This window comes from Ammodytes marinus (genome assembly GCF_949987685.1).
Source record: "Ammodytes marinus genome assembly, chromosome: 6".
In the NCBI taxonomy this organism is placed as follows: Eukaryota; Metazoa; Chordata; class Actinopteri; order Uranoscopiformes; family Ammodytidae; genus Ammodytes; species Ammodytes marinus.
Window position 1 is genome coordinate 29,865,806 of NC_137235.1, and position 20,786 is coordinate 29,886,591.

General features: G+C 43.1%; 1 protein-coding gene across 1 annotated transcript; it reads left to right on the forward strand.

The window, feature by feature from the left end:
• Positions 1 to 26: 26 nt before the first annotated feature.
• Positions 27 to 20,760, forward strand: tmc6b (transmembrane channel-like 6b). The gene is made up of 21 exons (XM_080029785.1): positions 27 to 59; positions 4,631 to 4,810; positions 5,960 to 6,090; positions 8,174 to 8,347; positions 11,082 to 11,237; positions 11,476 to 11,584; positions 11,957 to 12,041; positions 12,542 to 12,799; positions 13,127 to 13,341; positions 13,449 to 13,590; positions 13,995 to 14,150; positions 16,164 to 16,351; positions 16,447 to 16,537; positions 16,673 to 16,770; positions 16,970 to 17,065; positions 17,152 to 17,227; positions 17,609 to 17,742; positions 18,238 to 18,414; positions 19,268 to 19,346; positions 19,912 to 19,998; positions 20,106 to 20,760. The coding sequence occupies exons 2-21, from the start codon at positions 4,755 to 4,757 to the stop codon at positions 20,118 to 20,120; spliced, it is 2,523 nt and encodes an 840-aa protein (XP_079885911.1). The 5' UTR covers positions 27 to 59; positions 4,631 to 4,754; the 3' UTR covers positions 20,121 to 20,760.
• The last annotated feature ends 26 nt before the right edge of the window (positions 20,761 to 20,786 follow it).

Here is a 20,786-nt window from a genome sequence, read left to right on the forward strand (position 1 = left end):
GTGTAGACTATTTTGACTGTCATTCACGAATTCAACTGGTTTGTCAAGTCTCCGAACGGGTGAGTGCACTGTACTTTGCCGTCTCCGTCCAAAAGTTTGGAGCTGTAGTTTCGCTTTATTTTAGTTACCTCTCGAATTGTAACACCGCACAGTTGTTGTCACCTCTAACGTAAAACTTTTGTAAGCGTAATGAAACTCATTGACTGGTTGCCAACTTGCCGTCGGTCGTCACTAATCAAAGTTTAACCTATAGTCTGGAAAACAGACAGCTGAAAAGCATGCAGAAGTAAGCCCACAGATTCACAATTTGGGCTGAACGTTGTCTGTTGTGCCAAGGCGGGGGGTTGTTGTTGTAGCAAAGTGCCTTCTCGTGAGTCAGACTCTTCAGGAATATGAACATTGACCCGACATTTTTAGATATACTTGGTTTTTGTCTCGAAGCCAACTTTGAACCTATGATGTTGTGTTATTTTTGTCTGAATGAAGGCGGAGAGGCATGCAGTAATATGTGCCACAGACAGTGTGCAATAACAGTGTAATTGTGTGTGTGTATGCATGCATGCCTGAAGTGTTAGACAGCAGAGTCTTGTTAATTGCACGCACATTTTATCTTTTAAGTCTGCTCGCCTAAAAGTAGCTCGGTACCAGGCCACTCTGCCTCCTCTGCCTGGCTCTATACTGAATAACCTGTACTTCATTTGACTAAAGCTAGCATTACAGGTCTCCTCTCTCTCTCTCTCTCTCTCTCTCTCTCTCTCTCTCTCTCTCTCTCTCTCTCTCTCTCTCTCTCTCTCTCTCTCTCTCTCTCTGTCTGTCTGTCTGTCTGTCTGTCTGTCTGTCTGTCTGTCTGTCTGTCTGTCTCTCTCTCTCTAACCTCCCAACATTTGATGCCAAACTAATAACATGAGGTCATTGTGTTTAGGTGTCTCTGTCTGCTGCCTTGTTTACTGTAGCGTTGTGCCTCCCTGCTTCCTCTGTTTGGTTCAACTTCTCCTCAGCGCTGGGGAAACTCATTTGAAATGCAGTTGTTGAAGGCTGTCAAAGTGTTGCACCCCTCCCTTCCCTTTAACCAGTATGCCAACATCACCCTCATATCTTTTCCGGGAACTGCTTTCCATTTGCAGTTTTTGCCAACTGAAAATGCTTATGTGACGTTAGGCAATGTCTTCATGTTTTTCCGTAGAATATAGCCTACTGCCTTTCTTTACTTCTTGCAGCTGTAGTGCACTGTTTGTCCTGGTTTGTTTCTTACTAATTTCCCTTGTGGAGCAAAAAAAATCTCTTATTAACTTGTTGTTAACGGACTTAAAGTCACATTTCAACCAATCTGAATGCTGTCGTCCCTTCTTTGTTTTCCCAGCATGTTGTATTTGGCAGTAGTGCAGCTCATCCCTGACCCCCCCCTCTCAGGCCACATTGAGTGTTGTTCCCACCCCCACGCAGTATCCGGCTTAGGCGAGTACAGTCTGAAAGAGAACTGCTCCAACATGAGGGATCACATATACACACATTAAAATTGGACCCAGAGTCACTACAAGGCTCAATGCACAATGCTAGAGCCGCATCAGCAATGCAGTGATGCGAGAAGTGTGTGTGTGTGTGTGTGTGTGTGTGTGTGTGTGTGTGTGTGTGTGTGTGTGTGTGTGTGTGTGTGTGTGTGTGTGTGTGTGTGTGTGTGTGTGTGTGTGTGTGTGTGTGTGTGTGTGTGTGTGTGTGTGTGTGTGTGTGTGTGTGTGTGTGTGTGTGTGTGTGTGTGTGTGTGTGTGTGTGTGTTTGTTTTTTTTGCTCTTCCCTGCAGAGCTGAAGAGCTGACTTAAATAATTCAGCACAATAAGGGAATCAACTCAACCAAATGTATAGAATAGGAAACGCTTAAGGAGAGTGTAACCTGATCCTGGAAACCTCAGCTAATGAGAAAAGTATGTTTGGGAAAGAAGAAAGCGGAGCAGATGTGTGCTGTGGATTGTAGTTACAGGGCCTGTGAAGGAACAGCTCGATAGAGGGGTCGAGGTTGATGGTGGTAGATAGACATTTTTGAGCCATTCAGTCATAATGTCAGGCAGTGTGTTTGGCTGATATTCAGAGCTGCGCCCTGCTTCAAGCATGCAGATGATATCATATACGCTAAGGCTTAAGCATATTGCAGTAAGTAAGAGTGCACCGTGCCCCTTATTGGTGTAGGAGCCTATGACTGCATGGGAACGAAACTTAAGTAGTTCAGGTTAAGGGGAAATTGGTTAAGGGGACTTACCCAGACAAACTCTTGTTCTCCTTAGGTCTGTCTGCAGGGTTTGTTGAATGATGAGCTGAGCCCAGTTGAATTACTGGATGTCAGTGGGATCAAGTAGCAGCTCTAGTCTGCATAGAGAAATGTAGGGGATATACTCCTTTGTGCTACAGAGCATTCAACCCGCGGATGTTTTCACAAGAACATGCAAAATCTTAAGAGGCCCATCACTATTCAGAACTAGTGTTCCTGCTGTGCATGCATGTAAACAGGAAGTGGGTGTGTATGATGCTTTATAGTAACCTTGACTATTCTGACAGTGAACTTTTGTAAAGACACATGACTTTGACATTGACAGCAACATGTTGTGTAAAAAGAGCAATTTCAAATAGGGCTACAGATTCAAGGTTGCAGTTTATCATCTCACCAAATAGTCGATTATGATACAATTTCCATACAGAATTAGCTCTATAATAGTCGAGACCACCACCATTTTGTTTTGTAAATTATAATGATTTGGTTTGTTTCAAAGGTGTGACATAATTTGATATTTAAATATATATAAAGTATTGTAGCATAGATATTGAAATAGTGTTGTGAATTTGATACCATCTTCACCTCAGTAGGAAACAGCAGTAAACAGGGTTGGGCGTTATAGATAAAATCTGTTATCACGATATATGTATTAAGTGGGAGGTAAATGGATTATGGATAAGATAATACAAAATAAATGGTTTATTCAGTGACTTAAAGGTGCTACGAGGAACTTTGAAATATTTCTGAACACTGATGATCATGAATTACGTGTAACAGTAAACGAGACCATCAGTGCAAAGAATGCTATTTTTATATAGTTTTTCTTAATGCCTTTGTGATGGGTACGCTCTCCCAGGAACAACAGCTGGTGTAATTAATGCAAATATCTTGCAAAAATGCATTAAACTTCTGCAAGATCCTTCTCATGGATCCTTCTTCTTATTCCGTCATAATACTCACCCTAAAAGCCTGGTCCTACCAGACCATCGTACCAGACCATCATTTCATTTGTACAGAAGGTCTGGAATCGCTCAATTGACAAACGTTAACTCACTTGAAGGCGGGTGTCTGTTGAAGTTTAAATCAAAATCAAATCAAATCAGTTTTATTTGTATAGCCCAGAATCACAAATACATTTGTCTCAGTGGGCTTTACATTTCATACAATATGATATATGATACAATATGATACAATATGACACCCTGCCCTTTCACCCTTAGCTCGGCTGAGAAAAAACTCCCAGTAAAAACCCTTTACGGGAATAAAAAAAATTGAAGAAATCCCAGGGAGAGTCGAGTATCCAATAGTTTAAAACTATTGGATCTGCCCAGTGTCACTCTGGATCTGCCAACCAATCGCATAACGTTTGGTCGTGACGTATGTCATGCGCCGGCTTCTGACTACAATTGAAACTGGCGCACGACCTCAACGTCATTGTTCTCAGCCACTCCCTCTGTTTGCTGATTGGACAGCTAAAAAATCTGGCTGAGAAAACCTGCAAATATACCGCGGACCCAGACTGACTACTGAATGGAAATGAAAATTGAGCGGAAGTAGGTAGGCGGGCGGTGGCAGGCTACCTAAAAATAACATTTAAAGAAGTAATCCATCAATTTAACGTCATATTACTAAACTGTGATCATGTTTTTAACACAACAGAACATGTGCTCTCTTTGATGAAAGTTGCCATGCAGTGGGTTGCTATGCAGAATGAAGCAGGGCCTGATTTTTAAAAAAAAAGAAAAGAAAATGTACTCACTCAGGAACCAACTTCCCAACAAAACGTCCCATATATGACACACTGTGACTGTCAACACTGACAATGCATCTTTCTGTCTCCTCCTCTGGGCTATGAATATTCATTTGACTGGTGATGGTGGTGACACCGCCATCACCTGACCCTGAAACCACAGTGCCACAATGGAGCTCTCATGAGTCTGGACAAAATGACCTAATCCCCTCAACTTCATGAGTCGCTGCTTTCCTCACACTGATCGGGAAAATGGCGGTGAATAGTGACAGCATGCAAAAACATAATACAATTTGAAATCTTTTTTTTTTTTTTATACCACTACACCACAAGCACCCCCAAAATATATCTTTTTTTTACATGGCCTTTGGTAATTATAGCACATGAGACGACATTTGAGTATCTGTCTGTCTAGTAAGTGTCACGGTCAAGTTTGTTGTGTACACAACAGTTACCAAAAGATGTGTTTCCTGTGCAGTTTATAGTCTGTGAGCCAGAACAAGCAGCAACATGACAAGAGCGTTCAAATTCCATGGGAGTCTGCTGGCATTTTTTCCCCCCCTCACCTCTTTAACACTTCCCATTGCTCACCCCCCTCTTCCCTTTCCTCTCCCCAGGTAGAGGAGCATGGTGGTGGGAGTGGAGCGCAGGTCTGAGCAGGTGAGGGCGTGATCCCTTACTGAGGGTTTTTCGCTCGACGGAATAGACTGACGGACAAGAAGAAGAAGAAGGAGGAGAAGAATGGCTCGAAGTGTTAACTTTGACCTGAACCACCCGCTCATGGAGGCTGGACTTGAGTAAGTGTTTCGCTACTTGTCTACTCATTGCCTCTCTGTTTTCTCTCTCTCTCTCTCTCTCTCTCTCTGTTTATCTTGTTTGAAGCTGTCGGCAACATACCTTAGTGCTGCTTAGTGTGAAGGCTGTGAGGGTGTGAGGGAAAATAAGGAACCGAGTTGACAGGATTAACTACAGTGGCACTTTGATGTCTTGTTAGACACTCAATGTGAAGGCGTATTATAGTGCAGTGTCCCAGCAGGGCTATCTTTGATGGTTTTTAATGAAACCATGTGACCTACTGCGTGAACCTCCGCTTCATTGTCACTTAAAAAATGACTCACATTTGTTTGGTTGTGTGGGTGTTTGAATATGAGCGTGTTACTTTGCACAGTCTGTCTCTGTAAAAGCCAGTGTTTTCAACTTTAAAACAGTACAGACATGTTCTTGTACTATCTGTGTTAAAGTACAAGTCAAAGGGAGCTGGACTTTGCTGTGTTGTTCTTGTTTTCTTCGTCTTATCCCTCTCGCTTTAAGACAAAAACAGTCCAGCCCAGTTGCCTTTGATTTACGCTACATCTAGATAGCGCAGGAAGAGGGTCATCCACAAGGCAATCTGGGCTGGGCCGCTCACGAATGAATGAAAATGACTTCACAGACTCCTCCTTTGGCTGTTTTGTATGTTGTTGGTGTATTCCCCCCCCCCCCCAGGAGATTTACTGGAGACTGAGTCAGAATGTGTCTTATCTGCTTTGCTGTCATTGGGCCAACAGTCCTCAAAGCTCTCTGGATCTGAATATAAAGGTGGAGTCAGCGATTCTTGAGAACGCTTGTTGTCAATATCACTTTTTGTCAAAATCAGAGAGTTTTCTTCGGGCATGTTTACATACCCTTAGCTTAGCTTAGCCTGTTTTTTTTAAGCACCAGATTTGTTTTCAGAGCACACACACACACACACACACACACACACACACACACACATTACGGACAGGTAGCAGATCGGGAGAACATATTCACAAAGCGATTTTTTTTTTTACAACAAGCATTCTTCTGAATCGATGTCTCCACCTTTTTAAGTGTGTCTTTGAGCATAATCAGTGTTTCTGCGCCTCTATCGCCCTGTGTATTCTGTCTTTGTATCTGTCCTAACGTACCTGTGTCCCTCTTGTCAGGAGCCCCATAGACGAGGAAGGTGTCCATGACTCCTTCCACCAGCTGATAGCCGAGCAGAGCCAGAATGGAGGAGAGCCGGATGCCTTTGAGCTGCAGCAGCTGCAGAGAGAGCTGGAAGAAGAGGGTCGAGGTACGCCCTGATTGAGAACACATGGATCCATGTCCGCATGTGGAGGGCTGAATCTGTCTAAGAGTGGTGCCAAAAACCTATTCTAAAACTAAAAGCGCTGACTAATGCCAGGGAAACACAAAGAATAGAGCGATCCCTAAGCTCAACAGTAAATCAAAATGTGAGACAAACTCTATAAAAGAAATGGCAACCCACCCCTACCGGACACAATTACATACAACAATTAACACATTATACACCGGTCAATAAATCAAAGCGGGTTTGGGAATCTGCGAGCGAGTGTTGCTGCTGTCAATCATGCCACCGGCTGCGTGAATCCGGTGGAGCTTTAACGGGAGTGAGACTGAGCGTGAGCCAATCAGCTCCTGCCACTTTGGGAACCGGCCTCCAGCACCTGAATAGAACAGCTCATTCAAGCAGAGGTCTCACTCGCACTCACAAGCACAGGAAAAACTAAAGAAAACAAGAACAAACAGAACTAAACATAATACGGCCAGGGTCGTAACAATACTTATGATGAACCCTCTGAGGTGCGCGCATATCTTTATTAATATCTCCCTGAAGATATGGCTGAAAAATAAAATGAAAACATCATCTCAAACTAGAGGTCCTCCTGATTCCGGGGAATGTTCTCGTGATACTGTCAGTCCCTTATAGGCTTAGAAAACACCGTGAGAAGCAAGACCCAGAAGCTCCCGAGCTACCACTTAGCTTGTAAATAGTGCATAGAGTATATACATAGTATGAAAGTAGTTTGTTATTATTGTTTTTATATTTACCTAATGGTTTGTTTGAAAAATGTTTTGTGATGCTTCCTCTTTTATTAGTATACATCCCCATGAATCATTATATGTGGTTCAAAGTCTTCATTCAGTCTAATTTCCTAATGTTTTTTGAAAGTAGAGACAACATTTCTACCAAAAAGCGTCTGGACCAAATGTTATATTAGTCATGTTTTGTGCACTCCCCTACTGTGTTTTGGAAAATTTCCACTGCATTTTTGAAGCTAAGGCTTAGGAGAAGCAATTTCAAGAGCCAAAACAACTCAACAGGATGACTAAAGGTTCTTCTTTCACACAAATGTCCAGGTTTTTCAAAAATCGCAATTCATTTTTCAGCATTTAAGCCAATTATTTATATGCACAATGGTCTAGGACATAAGTAGACCTCAGAAAACAAAGGCCTAATGTGTTCTGAACATTTCCATATAAAACACTTTGGTATAATTTATCTTCTTGCACATTTGAAATAGGTATTTATAGAAGTATGTAAAATCGGAGAAAACACCCCTAGACCTCAGAGGGAATGACATTGTGATATAAGACTTGAACCTCCTACGAGGAACTAGTCAATGTTTATGAAGCTTATTTTTCTTCTTGTCATTATAAATGACCTGTGACAGCAAACGAGACCATCAGCGTAAACAACAACGCTGTTTTTAAATAGTTATTATTATTATTAATGCCTTGGCACGGATCTGATCTCCCGGGAACTTACAAAACAAACAGCCTGTGTTTCCTGAACGGTACTAAATCAAAAGTTGAATCTGCTTCACCATCGTCATATTACCATTATTAATCTTACATAGTCACATATAAATGCATTAGCTCATTGTGATGCCTCCTGTGGTCTCTCTCTCTGCATTCGATTCCTTAACAAATGCGAGCACCGCCCGAACGCGCTTTGGCGTCATGGTAAAAACACTACCGCTTTTGTCCAAAGGTGCAGCTTGAATCAACAACTGAATGTTCCTCATAGCCACTTCAATATGTGGGATTTCGTTAATAGCATTTTTTTGTAATGTCGGAAAATTGCATGTCCTCGTCCCAAGTGTCCTAATAGGTCTAACACTCATTAACACTTACTAAACTCATTTAACTTTTCAAGCTGAGGTTAAATGATTGATTGTGTCTCTGTAATAAATGTATAATCAAAATGTCCACACATTACTAACATCACTGATCAAAAACCTCTTTTGTCAAAAACCCTCACAGTTTTCCAAAGGTTTAAAAATGTCATCTTAAGTTATGTCTTTTCTAGTTGTAGCTGTTTTATTAACGTGTTTGCTTTTTTTTTTTCACAGACGATGTAGCGTACCTGTCGGGCCCTAGAGATGACTTTGGGAGAATGGGTCCGGGGCCAAGCGACCTGGAGTATGAGGATGAGGAGGATGAAGGACAGACAGACTCCCTGATGGCTCAGCCTTGGTCCACAGCCACCTTGAGAGTCTTGTCCTCCATGCCCAGTCGCACCATCGGTGAGTCTCTTGAGAGGAAAGTCATCAGACAGTACTGGCTGTACAAAGTTTAGCAGGAGAGTTTAATTCAAATCAATGATTTCGCGTGAGGATCATTTCGCACTGCACAGAGAAGTCTTAAGGCCAGGACGCACCAGCCCGATAATCGCCGTCGTCAAAAAAAAAGACGAATCTGTTTGGTGTGTGCCGTGACGTCGGCCGACGTAGAGGTCGTCGGGCATGTTTTGAGCCTGTCGGCCGCCGATTGACCTTGTTCAATCGGCGACCGCCGACCGTCTTTCATTTGGAGCAATTTGATTGGTGGAGGGCTAGCGAATCAGTGAAGCCCGGAAGTGAGGCGGGTAGCACAAACAGCTAACAACAGCTAGCCATCGTTTTAATGTGTTTGTTCGTTTCGTTTTGCGAGTACTCACATGCATCAACCCTTGTTGACTGCTCGACACCATGCTCGACACTCTGCTAAAAATTGTGCTCTTATGGTCCATAAATATAAATACGTATTTCTATCTATGTTTATGCTCTAGAGAGCTGTCCCATCATTTCCGGCTTTCGTATTTTTTCGGGCCACAATACAGATTAGCGCCGCCTGCTGTTGTGGAGACATTACGTCCCGCGCAAGCGCAGAGCGTACGGAAAATAAGCAGTCGTCTCGGTGTGTTTTTGGGCCGCGACGGAAAGACTGGAGCTTCCTGAAACGGCGACTCCAGTTTTTGGGTAGTCGGAACGTGTCGGACTGGTGTGTCCTGGCCTTTACAGTACGGAATGATAATCTTCAAAAACACAGTCATTTAAACCATTTTCTCAAAGCAGCATCACAGGAGCAAAATCTCTGCCCTGCGATTGGTTCACACCTCAGCCAGGTACAGACACACAATGCTCACAAAGAGAGACAATAGGCCAGAATATACAGTATGCAAACAGGAGTCAGGAAGTCTCCTTTTAGACTGAATAACACAACAGGGAATGTCTGAGGATGAGGGGGGGGGGGGGACAGCCTGAAGACGCTAGGCTGGGTTTAACCTGAAAAGTGTTATACACATAATACACATTTGTCCTGTGGGGAGGGGGATTTGGATGTTTTCGAAATGCAGCCAGTGTTAAGAAGAGGAACAGTTTAGTTTAACAGAGAATCACACACTATATGTATTTCTCTCATCACAAGTCCAATACACACAGAGAGGTCACTATGCAGTGGTTTGTTGTTGTATATAGTGAGTCCATGGCTTTGTAGACTGCTCCTGTTTGCCTTCTCTGGCATCTTATGTCTTTTCAACATAAGATGCTTGGTAGGATTGAGTGGCGATCACTCTCTCATGGAGCGCATTAGGAGACCACTCATTGGATAGGTACTGACAATGAGAGCTAGAAACTGAGCCAACCAATGAACGACTCAGGGCTATGCAGGAGCATTTTCTTTTGTAATATGTGTGTTGGGACAGACTAGTGACTGTCTGAGAAAAGGATTTGATTGCATGTCATTGCAGATTTTTTGAAATAATTTGTCATATTTTCTTTTACAAACTGCAAGGGTGAGAGTTGCCAATGGAAAAAAACAAAATCTTCATACATTTGAGTTTAAATAATATACTGACTCAGCAACAGTGACACCTGTATGTTGTAGCCTGCTGTCAGAGGTTAGAGCAATATTTATGCTTTAGGACTGAATGGTATTGTAATTGTTAAACATCTCAAGATCCTCCGAGGGTTGATAGTTGCCCGTATAGTTGCCGTATAGCACTATACTTGACTAACAGAGCAATGGTTGTAATGGCATGGTTCAGTGGAACCCGGCATCACATGTCAAGCTGCAGTGTAAAAGTTATCAACAGACTGTTTCAGTTGAGCAGAGTTTCATGGGGAAGCAGTTTGTCTGTCATCTTCCTGTCAGCGTCTGTGGCAGGCCAGGTGCCTCAACGTGAAGATGGCTCGATAGCTGTTGTCTGATTTTTTTTTTAGCTGTGCCACATGATTTTATCTGCTGGTTTGACTTTCAACACGGGAAACATAAGTGTGTGATAATAACTGATACTCTTTCAGTACTTCTCCTTTGTAAACAGCAATATTAAATAGTTTAAATCTACGTGTTAGGCTCTCTTGTAAAAACAACCTTGCAGTTTTACAGCTTTGCTTCATGCTATGTTTTTATCATGTCAGATATGGCTGTAATACAACCATCGGTATATGAACCAATCCAATCCAATTTAGTCATTAAAAAATTCTGCAAATACAATAACAATTAAGCCCCACTATCATGTATAACATTCAGATTTAGGAAGCAGCCATTATCTTATGTTATGGGGCTTTTTGTTTTGGTGCATATTTCTTTCGTTACACATTTCTTTGCACTTTAAGAAATAATTTCAAAACCTTGTGAAGGAATGGAAGTTCTGATCTGTTTCTGTGTTCAACAGTTTTTTTTAAATATTCTTTGCTCTTTTAAATTGGAATGGCTGTGTTCCTTAAGCCTTATAACCGTTACACCTAATACCTCCACCACCAAATAAAGGTATAATAATTATGACCTGTATCCAAAACCCAGATATATCCGAATCAGAATGGGACTGAAAAAGAGTGGATTGGTACATCTCTACTTGAAGTTTTGTGCCAAAAATGTACTATGTAGATTCAAGGTGCACCCGATACGTAGGGGTTAAGACACTTACCAAGAAATGCAATGTCCCTTGTCCTGCCTACAGACCTTGCTCCGAACAGTGTGATTCTCTCTCCCTGGCAGGTCGCAGCAGGGGAGCCATCATCTCTCAGTACTACAACAGAACCATGCAGCTCCGGAGACGCAGGCAGAGCAGGCCGTCCATCGGAGAGTTCTCCCGCTCCGGCAGGCCCAGCATACGATGCTACGGCATGGAGGCAGACAGTACGGACGCAGAGGGTGAGGAGAATGACAAGCAACTGATAAAACAATAGAATCAACTACTCATCCGGTATCGGACATGTTTTTAACGTAGGAGACCCTTCCTCTGTGTTTGTTTGTTTGTTTGTGTGTGTGTGTGTGTGTGTGTGTGTGTGTGTGTGTGTGTGTGTGTGTGTGTGTGTGTGTCTCTGTCTGTCTGTCTGTCTGTCTGTCTGTCTGTCTGTGGTTTGTGCGTGTATGTGTGCGTGTGTTACAGCAAATAAGAGAGAACGTTTGGTGAACAACCTGCAGAATCTGTCTGTGAGCGACAGAGTGAAGATGCTTCGAGCGATGCCTCTCAGTGTGGCGGAGAAGAGGGACCTCAGGTACACGTGCTCCTAGTTCTTCTCATTAATTCCTATTGAGATTGATCGGGTGTTAATAATATATTTAGTTTATATAGCGCTTTTCTCACACTCAAAGCGCTTTACATAGGAGCACAACAGTAAACAAACAAAAGGAAAATGTAAAGTTGATGGGGCTTGGGTTGGTGGGTGATCTAGGGGTAGGCAGAGGAGAAGAGATGGGTCTTGAGGTGGGATTGGAGGATGGTGAGGGACTCAGTCACATATATGTTGGGGGAGGCTGTTCCAGAGCCTGGGAGCTGCCCTAGAGAAGGCTCTGTCGCCAAGGCTGTGGAGGTTTGATGTGTGTGTGTGGAGAGGGTGTTGAATGTGTGTTTGTCTCTGTGTGTACAGGAGGCCAGCACTACAAAAGGAGAGGCCCTCATTCTCTCGCAAGAAGCTCCCATGTTGCAGTCGACTCAAATATTACATCATCATTGTAAGTCAAAAAATCAAAATACCTTTTTACCTCTGACAGAGTATCTACATGTTAAGCCTGTTTGTATTTCTAGCTGAACAAACAAGGAAACAAGAATTCTTCTCTCGGAGTGTGTGTGTGTGTGTGTGTGTGTGTGTGTGTGTGTGTGTGTGTGTGTGTGTGTGTGTGTGTGTGTGTGTGTGTGTGTGTGTGTGTGTGTGTGTGTGTGTGTGTGTGTGTGTGTGTGTGTGTGTGTGTGTGTGTGTGTGTGTGTGTGTGTGTGTGTGTGTGTGTGTGTGTGTGTGTGTGTGTGTGTGTGTGTGTCGTAATCCATGCAGTGTTATTGCTCTGTTGCACAAATATGTACTGCTCTGAGAGGCACAGACTTCAGACTTAAAAAAAGCACATGTACTTTTTTGCACTTTGTGTGGAGTCTAACTGCTTCATTGTGAGTCATACTAAATAATTATCTAAAATGCAATATGAAAATAAATACCCCCCTGCCCCCTCCCCCCCTCCAGGCTGCAAGACAGAGTTGGTACAGCTGCCTGTCCTTCCTCCACTCCCTCCAGCTGTGGCAGGTGGCTCTGAAGAGAGTGAGCGGGCGCTTTGGCACTGGAGTCCTCTCCTACTTCCTCTTCATTAAGACCCTCCTCTTCTTCAACCTCTTCCTCTTCCTGGTGACCGGGGTCTTCCTGGTGCTGCCTCAGGCTGTGCACCCTCCAGTGCTGCCTGAAGGAAGAAGGCCCTTCTCTGGCCTGGAGCTCCTCACAGGGGCGGTAAGCTATTTGCTCCCGATAGTTAGCCTGCTATCGGTGTATGAATGTGTGTGTGAATGGTAACGTGGGAAAGGGAACAGGTCTCCCTTGAAAAAGAGTCTCCGGTCTTCAATGCGATTTACCTGTACAAATAAAGGTTAAAAGTGTGCCATGGCCATATGTTACTAGGCTCGTTTGAGTAGGAGACATCTCGCTTAGACCTGCGCAATTATGACGCGCGTTTTGAGCGCTCAGCATTATGGTTAGACTTTTTGTCCGACTTAAGATACTCCATATAGTAAGTTGGAAATAAATTGTAATTCTCTGTGTATCTTTTTTATGCCTCAGGGCTATTTCTCAGACACAGTGATGTACTATGGATACTACTGTAACTACACACTGCGTATGAGCTGCGGGGACGATGTTACGGGGCAGAACGTCTCCATGTCCAATGGAACCAGCCTGGACTGTTTGTCCAAGCGCCACTCTTACAACCTGCCGCTTGCATACTTCTTCACCATAGGAGGCTCTTTCTTCATCACATGTATCATCCTTGTGTACAGGTTAGAAGATTTTTTAAAAAAAGCACGTTTGAATACACACTGTAACAACATAATTGCTCATTCATATGTAATTATTATCTATATGTTATATTTCATTCCCCGACTAGCATGTCAAAGTCGTTCGGTCGGAGCTTCAGAGTGAAATCTCGCAGTATCTTGGCCATTAAGGTGCTGTGCTCCTGGGACTTCAAGGTCATTAAGAAAACCTCCGTCAAACTCATGTCTGAGAACATCTGCACCCAGCTCAAGGTACGTGTCCAACGCGCACACACTCTCCGTGTTCTAGCTTTCTCATCTCACCTGTCAAATAATTGGCAGACAGGAATGTAGTCATCTCATACACTCTCTCCCTTTCTACATCCCTCTGTTTGCTTCACAATACTCTGCCTCTGTTCCTCTCTCTCGCCCTCTTCATCCCCTTCCCTACCTCCCTCTATCTCTCTCTCCCTCTCTCTCTCTCTCTCCCTCCCTCTCTCTCTCCTTCCCTCCTTCCCTCACTCTCTCTCCCTCCCTTCCTCCCTCTCTCTCTCTCTCCTTCCCTCCTTCCCTCTCTCCCTCTCTCTCCCTCCCTTCCTCCCTCTCTCTCTTTCTCTCTCTCTCCCTCCCACCCTCTTTCCCTCTCTCTCTCTCTCCTTCCTCAAACCCCTCCACAGGAGCTGCTTGCAGAGAGGAATCACAAAAAGATCAAAAACACTGTGTGCCAGAAGGTGTGGAGGAGGACGGTGCATTGCCTGGCATGGGCTATCTGCATAGCAAGCACCACCGCCTGTGTGCTTGGTATTTACCACTTCTCTGATCACATGTTCACGGTGAGGCCAAAGGTTTGACGGTCCAAAGTCAACAGTTTATATTGAACAATATTTTTGGCTTTTATGTTTCTCCAGACATTTATACAGTGGAGGAAATAAGTATTTGATCCCCCACTGATTTTGTAAGTTTGCCCACTTACAATGAAATGAGCGGTCTATAATTTTAATGCTGGGTTTATTTTAACAGTGCAAGACAGAATATCAAAAAGAAAATCCAGAAAATCACGCTAAATAAAATATATTAATTTTTTTCCGTTTCATTGAGGGAAATAAGTATTTGATCCCCTATCAAAACATTGCTTAGTACTTGGTGGAGAAACCCTTGTTGGCAAGTACAGAGGTCAGATGTTTCTTGTAGTTGATGACCAGGTTTGCACACATCTCAGGAGGATATTTGGACCACTCCTCTTTGCAGATCCTCTCCAAATCTTTTAGGTTTTGAGTGTGTCGCTTGGCAACTCGAAGCTTCAGTTCCCTCCACAGATTTTCGATGGGATTTAGGTCTGGAGACTGGCTAGGCCACTCCATGACCTTAATGTGCTTCTTCTTGAGCCACTCCTTTGTTGCCTTTGCTGTATGTTTTGGGTCATTGTCATGCTGGAAGACCCATCCACGACCCATTTTTAGTGACCTGGCTGAGGGAAGGAGGTTGTTTCACGGTACATGGCCCCATCCATCTTTCCCTCGATGCGGTGAAGTCCACCTGTCCCCTTAGCACAGAAACACCCCCAAAGCATAATGCTTCCTCCTCCATGCTTGACGGTGGGGATGGTGTTCTTGGGGTTATACTCAGCATTCCTCTTCCTCCAAACACAGCGTGTTGAATTAATACCAAATAGCTCAATCTTTGTTTCATCTGACCACATCACCTTCTCCCAAGCATTCTCTGAGTCGTTCAGGTGTTCATTGGCAAACTTCAGACGGGCCTGGACATGTGCCTTCTTGAGCAGGGGGACCTTACGGGCGCTGCAGGATCTTAAGCCATTACGGCATAGTGTGTTACCAATGGTTTTCTTGGTGACTGTGGTCCCAGCTGCCTTGAGATCATTAACAAGCTCCTGCCGTGTAGATCTGGGCTGATCCCTCACCTTTCTCATGATCATTGATACCCCACGAGGTGAGATCTTGCATGGAGCCCCAGACCGAGGGACATTGATGGTCATTTTGTGCTTCTTCCATTTTCTAATAATCGCACCAACAGTTGTCTCCTTCTCACCCAGCTTCTCGCCAATGGTCTTGTAGCCCATTCCGGCCTTGTGCAGGTCTACAATCTTGTCCCTGATGTCCTTAGACAGCTCTTTGGTCTTGCCCATGATTGAGAGGTTGTAGTCTGATTTATTCTGTGGACAGGTGTATTTTATAGAGTTAACGACAGGTGTCTTTTATACAGGTAAAGAGTTGAGATTAGGAGAACTTTCTTAAAGTGAAAGGACTGTTCTGTGGGAGCCAGCATCCTTTATTGTTGGTAGGGGATCAAATACTTATTTCCCTCAATGAAATGCAAAATAATTTATATATTTTTTTTATGTGATTTTCTGGATTTCCTTTTTGATATTCTGTCTATCACTGTTAAAATAAACCTACCATTAAAGTTATAGACCGCTCATTTCATTGTAAGTGGGCACACTTACAAAATCAGTGGGGGATCAAATACTTATTTCCTCCACTGTACATCCAATATATGACCCTGCTTGGCAGCATCATTTCTGTCAAGCATATCAATAATGCATTTCTGATTTACCGGTGACTCCTTTCGTATTTTCAAATAAATCACACACACTGTATCATCTATGAAAAACACTGTTTAAGAAGTAATTCTTCACTGCTGGAAGGTCACATTAAACCTCCTACAAGGAACTTTAAATGTTTAGGAAACTGTCTCATTTTACTCACGATTCAAGGCAGGCACAACGAAAACAGCCAAGAACACATCATGTAGTTGCAAGCTGAGATTCCTTTAACTTATATCTCTCTCTCTCTCTCTCTCTCTCTCTCTCTCTCTCTCTCTCTCAGAAAGAGACCGAGAGAGAGCAAAGATCTCACGTAGCCGTCCAGGACCCCTTGTTGAACGAGGCCAGCCTGCTGGCTCTCCCCGTGCTGGTGTCCTTCATCAACCTGCTGCTGCCCGGCCTCTTCAACCTGGCAGCCTGGATGGAGGACTACGAATCGCCTACTGTACGCACATACGTGGCCATCAGCAGGTAGCAGTCCACAGACGCCAGAGATTTTAGAGATGGAGAAGTGCAGAATTGATGGTTTCACTTGGTAAACTAACCCGTTTGTTTGCGTTTTCCAGAAACTTGCTGTTGAAAGTAAGCGTGCTCGGAGTCCTGTGCTACCACTGGCTGGGTCGGGTGGCTCAGGACCCTAATATTATTGGACAGAAGGTAACATAAATGACGAGGCATTTTTTTCACACCACCACAGCTGTGTTGAGGAATATGAATCATATTGAATATATTGTGATATTGGTTTCATGGCTATTTCTGTGCTTTCTGCTTCTCAAAAAACATTGGATCCAGTGCTGGGAGAGTTTTGTTGGCCAGGAGCTTTATCGGTTCCTGCTCATGGAGTTTATCTTCACGCTACTGGACACCATTTTTGGAGAGTTCCTTTGGAGGTTGGTCATTCAAAATGTTCTCTTTGTTGATGTCCAATGTGATAGGAAGACATCACACTAAATTAGACCAAGTTTTATGGGAATTCTCACTTTAAACATGTGAGCCCTTTAAACACACCCCATTTATATTGGTCAGTGCCTTCTGTTCTTTTACTATTTTGTGTTAAAGCATCTTCATTTCTCCTCCTGGTGTCGGCAGGTTGTTTTCTGAGAAGGTGCTGAAGAGGAGGAGAAAGCCGGTGTTTGATATCCCAAGGAATGTCCTTGAGCTCATCTACGGACAAACGTTGGCCTGGTAAAAAATAATAAAAAACCTACTGTGATGTTAAGAAAAGTCAAAAAAATGTCTTGGTTATGACCTTAAGCTCTGTGTGTTTTCAGGGTGGGTGTTCTCTTCACTCCTCTCCTGCCCGCAGTGCAGATCCTCAAACTCTTGCTGCTCTTCTACATTAAGAAGGTACCTTTTGCCCACTTTTTTTTTTGTTTTAATGTTGAGTTTGAAACTATCCTCTGTTGTTGCTGACTTCAGAAACATTTAGTTGTCACCTTTTGGACCCTGGATGTGTTTTGCATCCTCGCAGATTGATATGTTTACCCTTTAAAATAGTGTAATATCTCCCCGTAAAAAAAATGGGTTCTTATTTTTGTCATTTGTCATTTCCGGTCCTGCAAATTCATCTGTGACCTACTTTTGAAACTGTAGTTGAACAAACAAAAAGCCTAATAATCTACCTGGGACCTCTTAACCCTCTCATGTTGTTCTCAAGCTTCTGACTTTGATGTGATTGAAGGCATGACCCTTTTGACCCCCAGCCTGTGTTTTTTTTCTCTCCAACAGAGCAGCGTGATGATGAACTGTCAGGCCCCCAGGAAGCCCTACAGAGTCAGCCAGATGACCACCATCTTCATCACTCTCCTCTGCTTCCCCTCCTTCGTGGGCGCCTCCGTGTGCGTCACATTCACCATGTGGAGGTACGGCACCAACCAACACACACTGAAAACATTGTGGTCGCTGCTGGAGATTCTATTGACAAAGCTCTTCTGTTATTAACCAAACTCCTTATCAGAATCTTATTGAGCTTTTGATCAGTTAACTTACATGACACACTTTTTTCTTCCTAATAAACACATGCACAAGCCCTATAATAAAGTACAGAAGAGTTGACATTTGAATTACAAAAAAGCCGACCAGTGTTCCTCATGTTGCCACGTATGCAGCGACATGCAGGGTTTAATGCTGTGTGTGTGTGTGTGTGTGTGTGTGTGTGTGTGTGTGTGTGTTTCTGTGTCTGTGTCTGTGTGTGCCTGTGTCTTTGTGTTTGTGCGTGTGTGTTTGCGTATCTCAGAGCGTCATGTCAAATATATTTTGGAAAAGTCACAACAAGCAAAAAAACGAGTCCTGTGTGATGTGAGCAGTTTTTGACACACAAAAGTTTCACATCACCTGTCTCTCCCCTCTGTCCTCAGCATCACGCCCTCCACGTCGTGCGGCCCCTTCCGCGAGCTCAAATCCATGATGCAGGCGGGCAAGCGCTGGGTGGAAGGCCTGGAGAAAGACAACCCCAAGCTGTCCCTGCTGGCCAGGGCTCACTCCTACCTGGTGGAAAACCCTCTCTTCCTCTTTGTCGGGGCAGGCATCTTCCTGTGAGCACGCGCACACAAACACACTAATGCTGTTGGGTTTATAAAGCACTGAATGGTGTAGTAGAGCCAAAATACCCATGCGTTCCAATCCCCATACTTCCCTAATATTTAGTATGCCAGAAAAAGATTTAGGATGTCCCAATACATGCAGGTTAATTGTAGTCTGTTGAAAATACATGAATGCCCCATTAACTCCAATTGTAATTTGGAGTATTCGTCTTTATACTTGACATTTCTTGACATAATGAAAAAAAATCTTCCTTCTCTGATTTTTTTTCTCTCCTGTGGCCCTAAAACTCTTCTGTACTTTAGTATGTAGTGTAGTAAAAAGAAAAAGTATGTGATTTGGAACGCAGGGCCTCTCTTCCTCTTTGTCGGGGCAGGCATCTTCCTGTGAGCGCACGCTCAACAAACACACTAATGCTGTTGGGTTTATAAAGCACTAAATGGTGTGGTTAGAGCCAAAATATATTTTTTTAATCCTAGCTGCTACTTCATGAACCATCCAGACCTGTCAGGGTGACATGGACAAGCAGCTTTCAGTTGTTATCATGTGGAACAAACTCCGCTGTAGCTATTAATAGTACAAACATATTGTATTTGCTCTATATATAGTTATTTTTCTTTTAAGTTGCTCAACTCAATCACTCAGCTCCTTTTAAATCAAAGCTGAAAACGTCGTTTCTGTTTGCCTTCTAACATGTGAATTTCTATTTGCTTTATTGTCTTTTTAAATGCATATTTTATTTTTTTTACTTTTACTGTATTGCCTTGACCTTCGTTTACTGCAGTATTCTTGGGATCTGCCATGATTGTATTGTATCTGATGCGCTCTTGTTTTCTCTCCCATCAGCCTTGTGATCTACTTCCACAGTCAGGTGGTGGACGGGCAAAGGAAGATCATTGACTTACTACAGGACCAGATAGAGAACGTAAGACAATCGACCTGCATATTGTACAGTTCTGTTTCTCAGTCTGTGGGAATTCTAAAGATCAGATGAAATTTGGTGAATTTGTCAAAAGGTTCAGTAAGCGGAATGGTCAGTTTAGCTACCTTCCTGCAGTTAGCAGTCCCCTCCCTCGTCCCCACGTCACCACATCAAGCAGCAAGTTATCTAGCATCATCTCAGATCCGTAAGTGTGATAAAACACGATATAAACCAGACATCAAAAAAGACATTGGGAAGGATTTTTACCTGCTCCGCCATTGTAGGCGCATACACATTCACCCATCTGTCGCTCTGCACGTGCACCGGCAGTGAGACGGGTGCCGGTTTGTAGCGTTTTCTCTTCTGATTGGTTATCAGTAGTGGGATCCCCGAGAAAGTTTATTTGCCGATTACATGCAGAGCTGGTGACTGAGAGATCGGCTTTATGAAACACGCACACTATATAAGTGATCACTGTATGAATAAAGAGCGATTTAACACTTATATTAACGTAAATAAATCGCTTACTTCACCTTTAATCTTCCTCTGTTCATCTCTGTGTTCTCAGGAGGGAGAGGATAAGAAGTTCCTGATCACTAAGCTGCAGTCTATCCACGAGCGAAAACGAACCCCCGCTCGTAGACACACAAGTCAGGTGGGTTCTGCTCTGCTGCTTTACAAACAGCTAGAAAGCAATGGGTATGCTCTTGCCTCCTCTTACCTCTAATATGTGTGTGGTTTGTTTTCTTCTTCTCCCACTAGGATTCAGGCTGCTAAGATCCCCGCCTCTCTGGCCGCACTAGACAAACCTCATTCATTTTTCTGTGCACTGAGGGTCTAGAGGAATCTTAAACCAAACAGGGGATATAACTGGAATAATACCAGGGAAGGAAAATTGTATATATTTATAAATATATACATATGTATGACCACATTCAACTGTTTTGATGCATTTGGAATATTTTCAACTTGGATTTTTAATAGATGAAGCGTTTGTGAAGAGGGGAAACGATCCAGATGGAGATATCAGGTGAAACAAAGCTGTCTGCTTTTACAAACTATGTTTCTAGACGAGATGCCTGGACTCAAAACTTTTTAAGACATTTGATGTTATAGACAGTTCAATCTGATACATCTTAAAGCGGGATGTTTTTCAGTTTACATAGACTTAACATTTAGCTCTCATAGAAGCACCTTTAATATCAACTGTGAACAACTTGTTTTTATTCGTTTGTATGCCTTTTTAATGTTTTTAAATCATTTTATTGGTATGTATGTCTGTCATAGGTGAGCTGGGTGTTTTGGGTAGTGTGATTATACTGGACTTTTCTTATTTTGTTTCCTGAGCTGCTTTTTTTCCTTGTTGAAAACTACCCGGGCATTGTCATACTTTTGTAATTAAAATGTTTTTATCATATCAGCGTGTATTTGGACATTACAAGT

Excerpts from the sequence above, each read along its gene's own strand:
- tmc6b (XM_080029785.1), top strand. The coding sequence starts at position 4,755 with ATGGCTCGAAGTGTTAACTTTGACCTGAACCACCCGCTCATGGAGGCT. Across the intron at positions 12,042-12,541 it reads TCAAATATTACATCATCATT|GCTGCAAGACAGAGTTGGTA; the intron begins GTAAGTCAAAAA and ends CCCCCCCTCCAG. Across the intron at positions 18,415-19,267 it reads GTCGGGGCAGGCATCTTCCT|CCTTGTGATCTACTTCCACA; the intron begins GTGAGCACGCGC and ends CTCTCCCATCAG.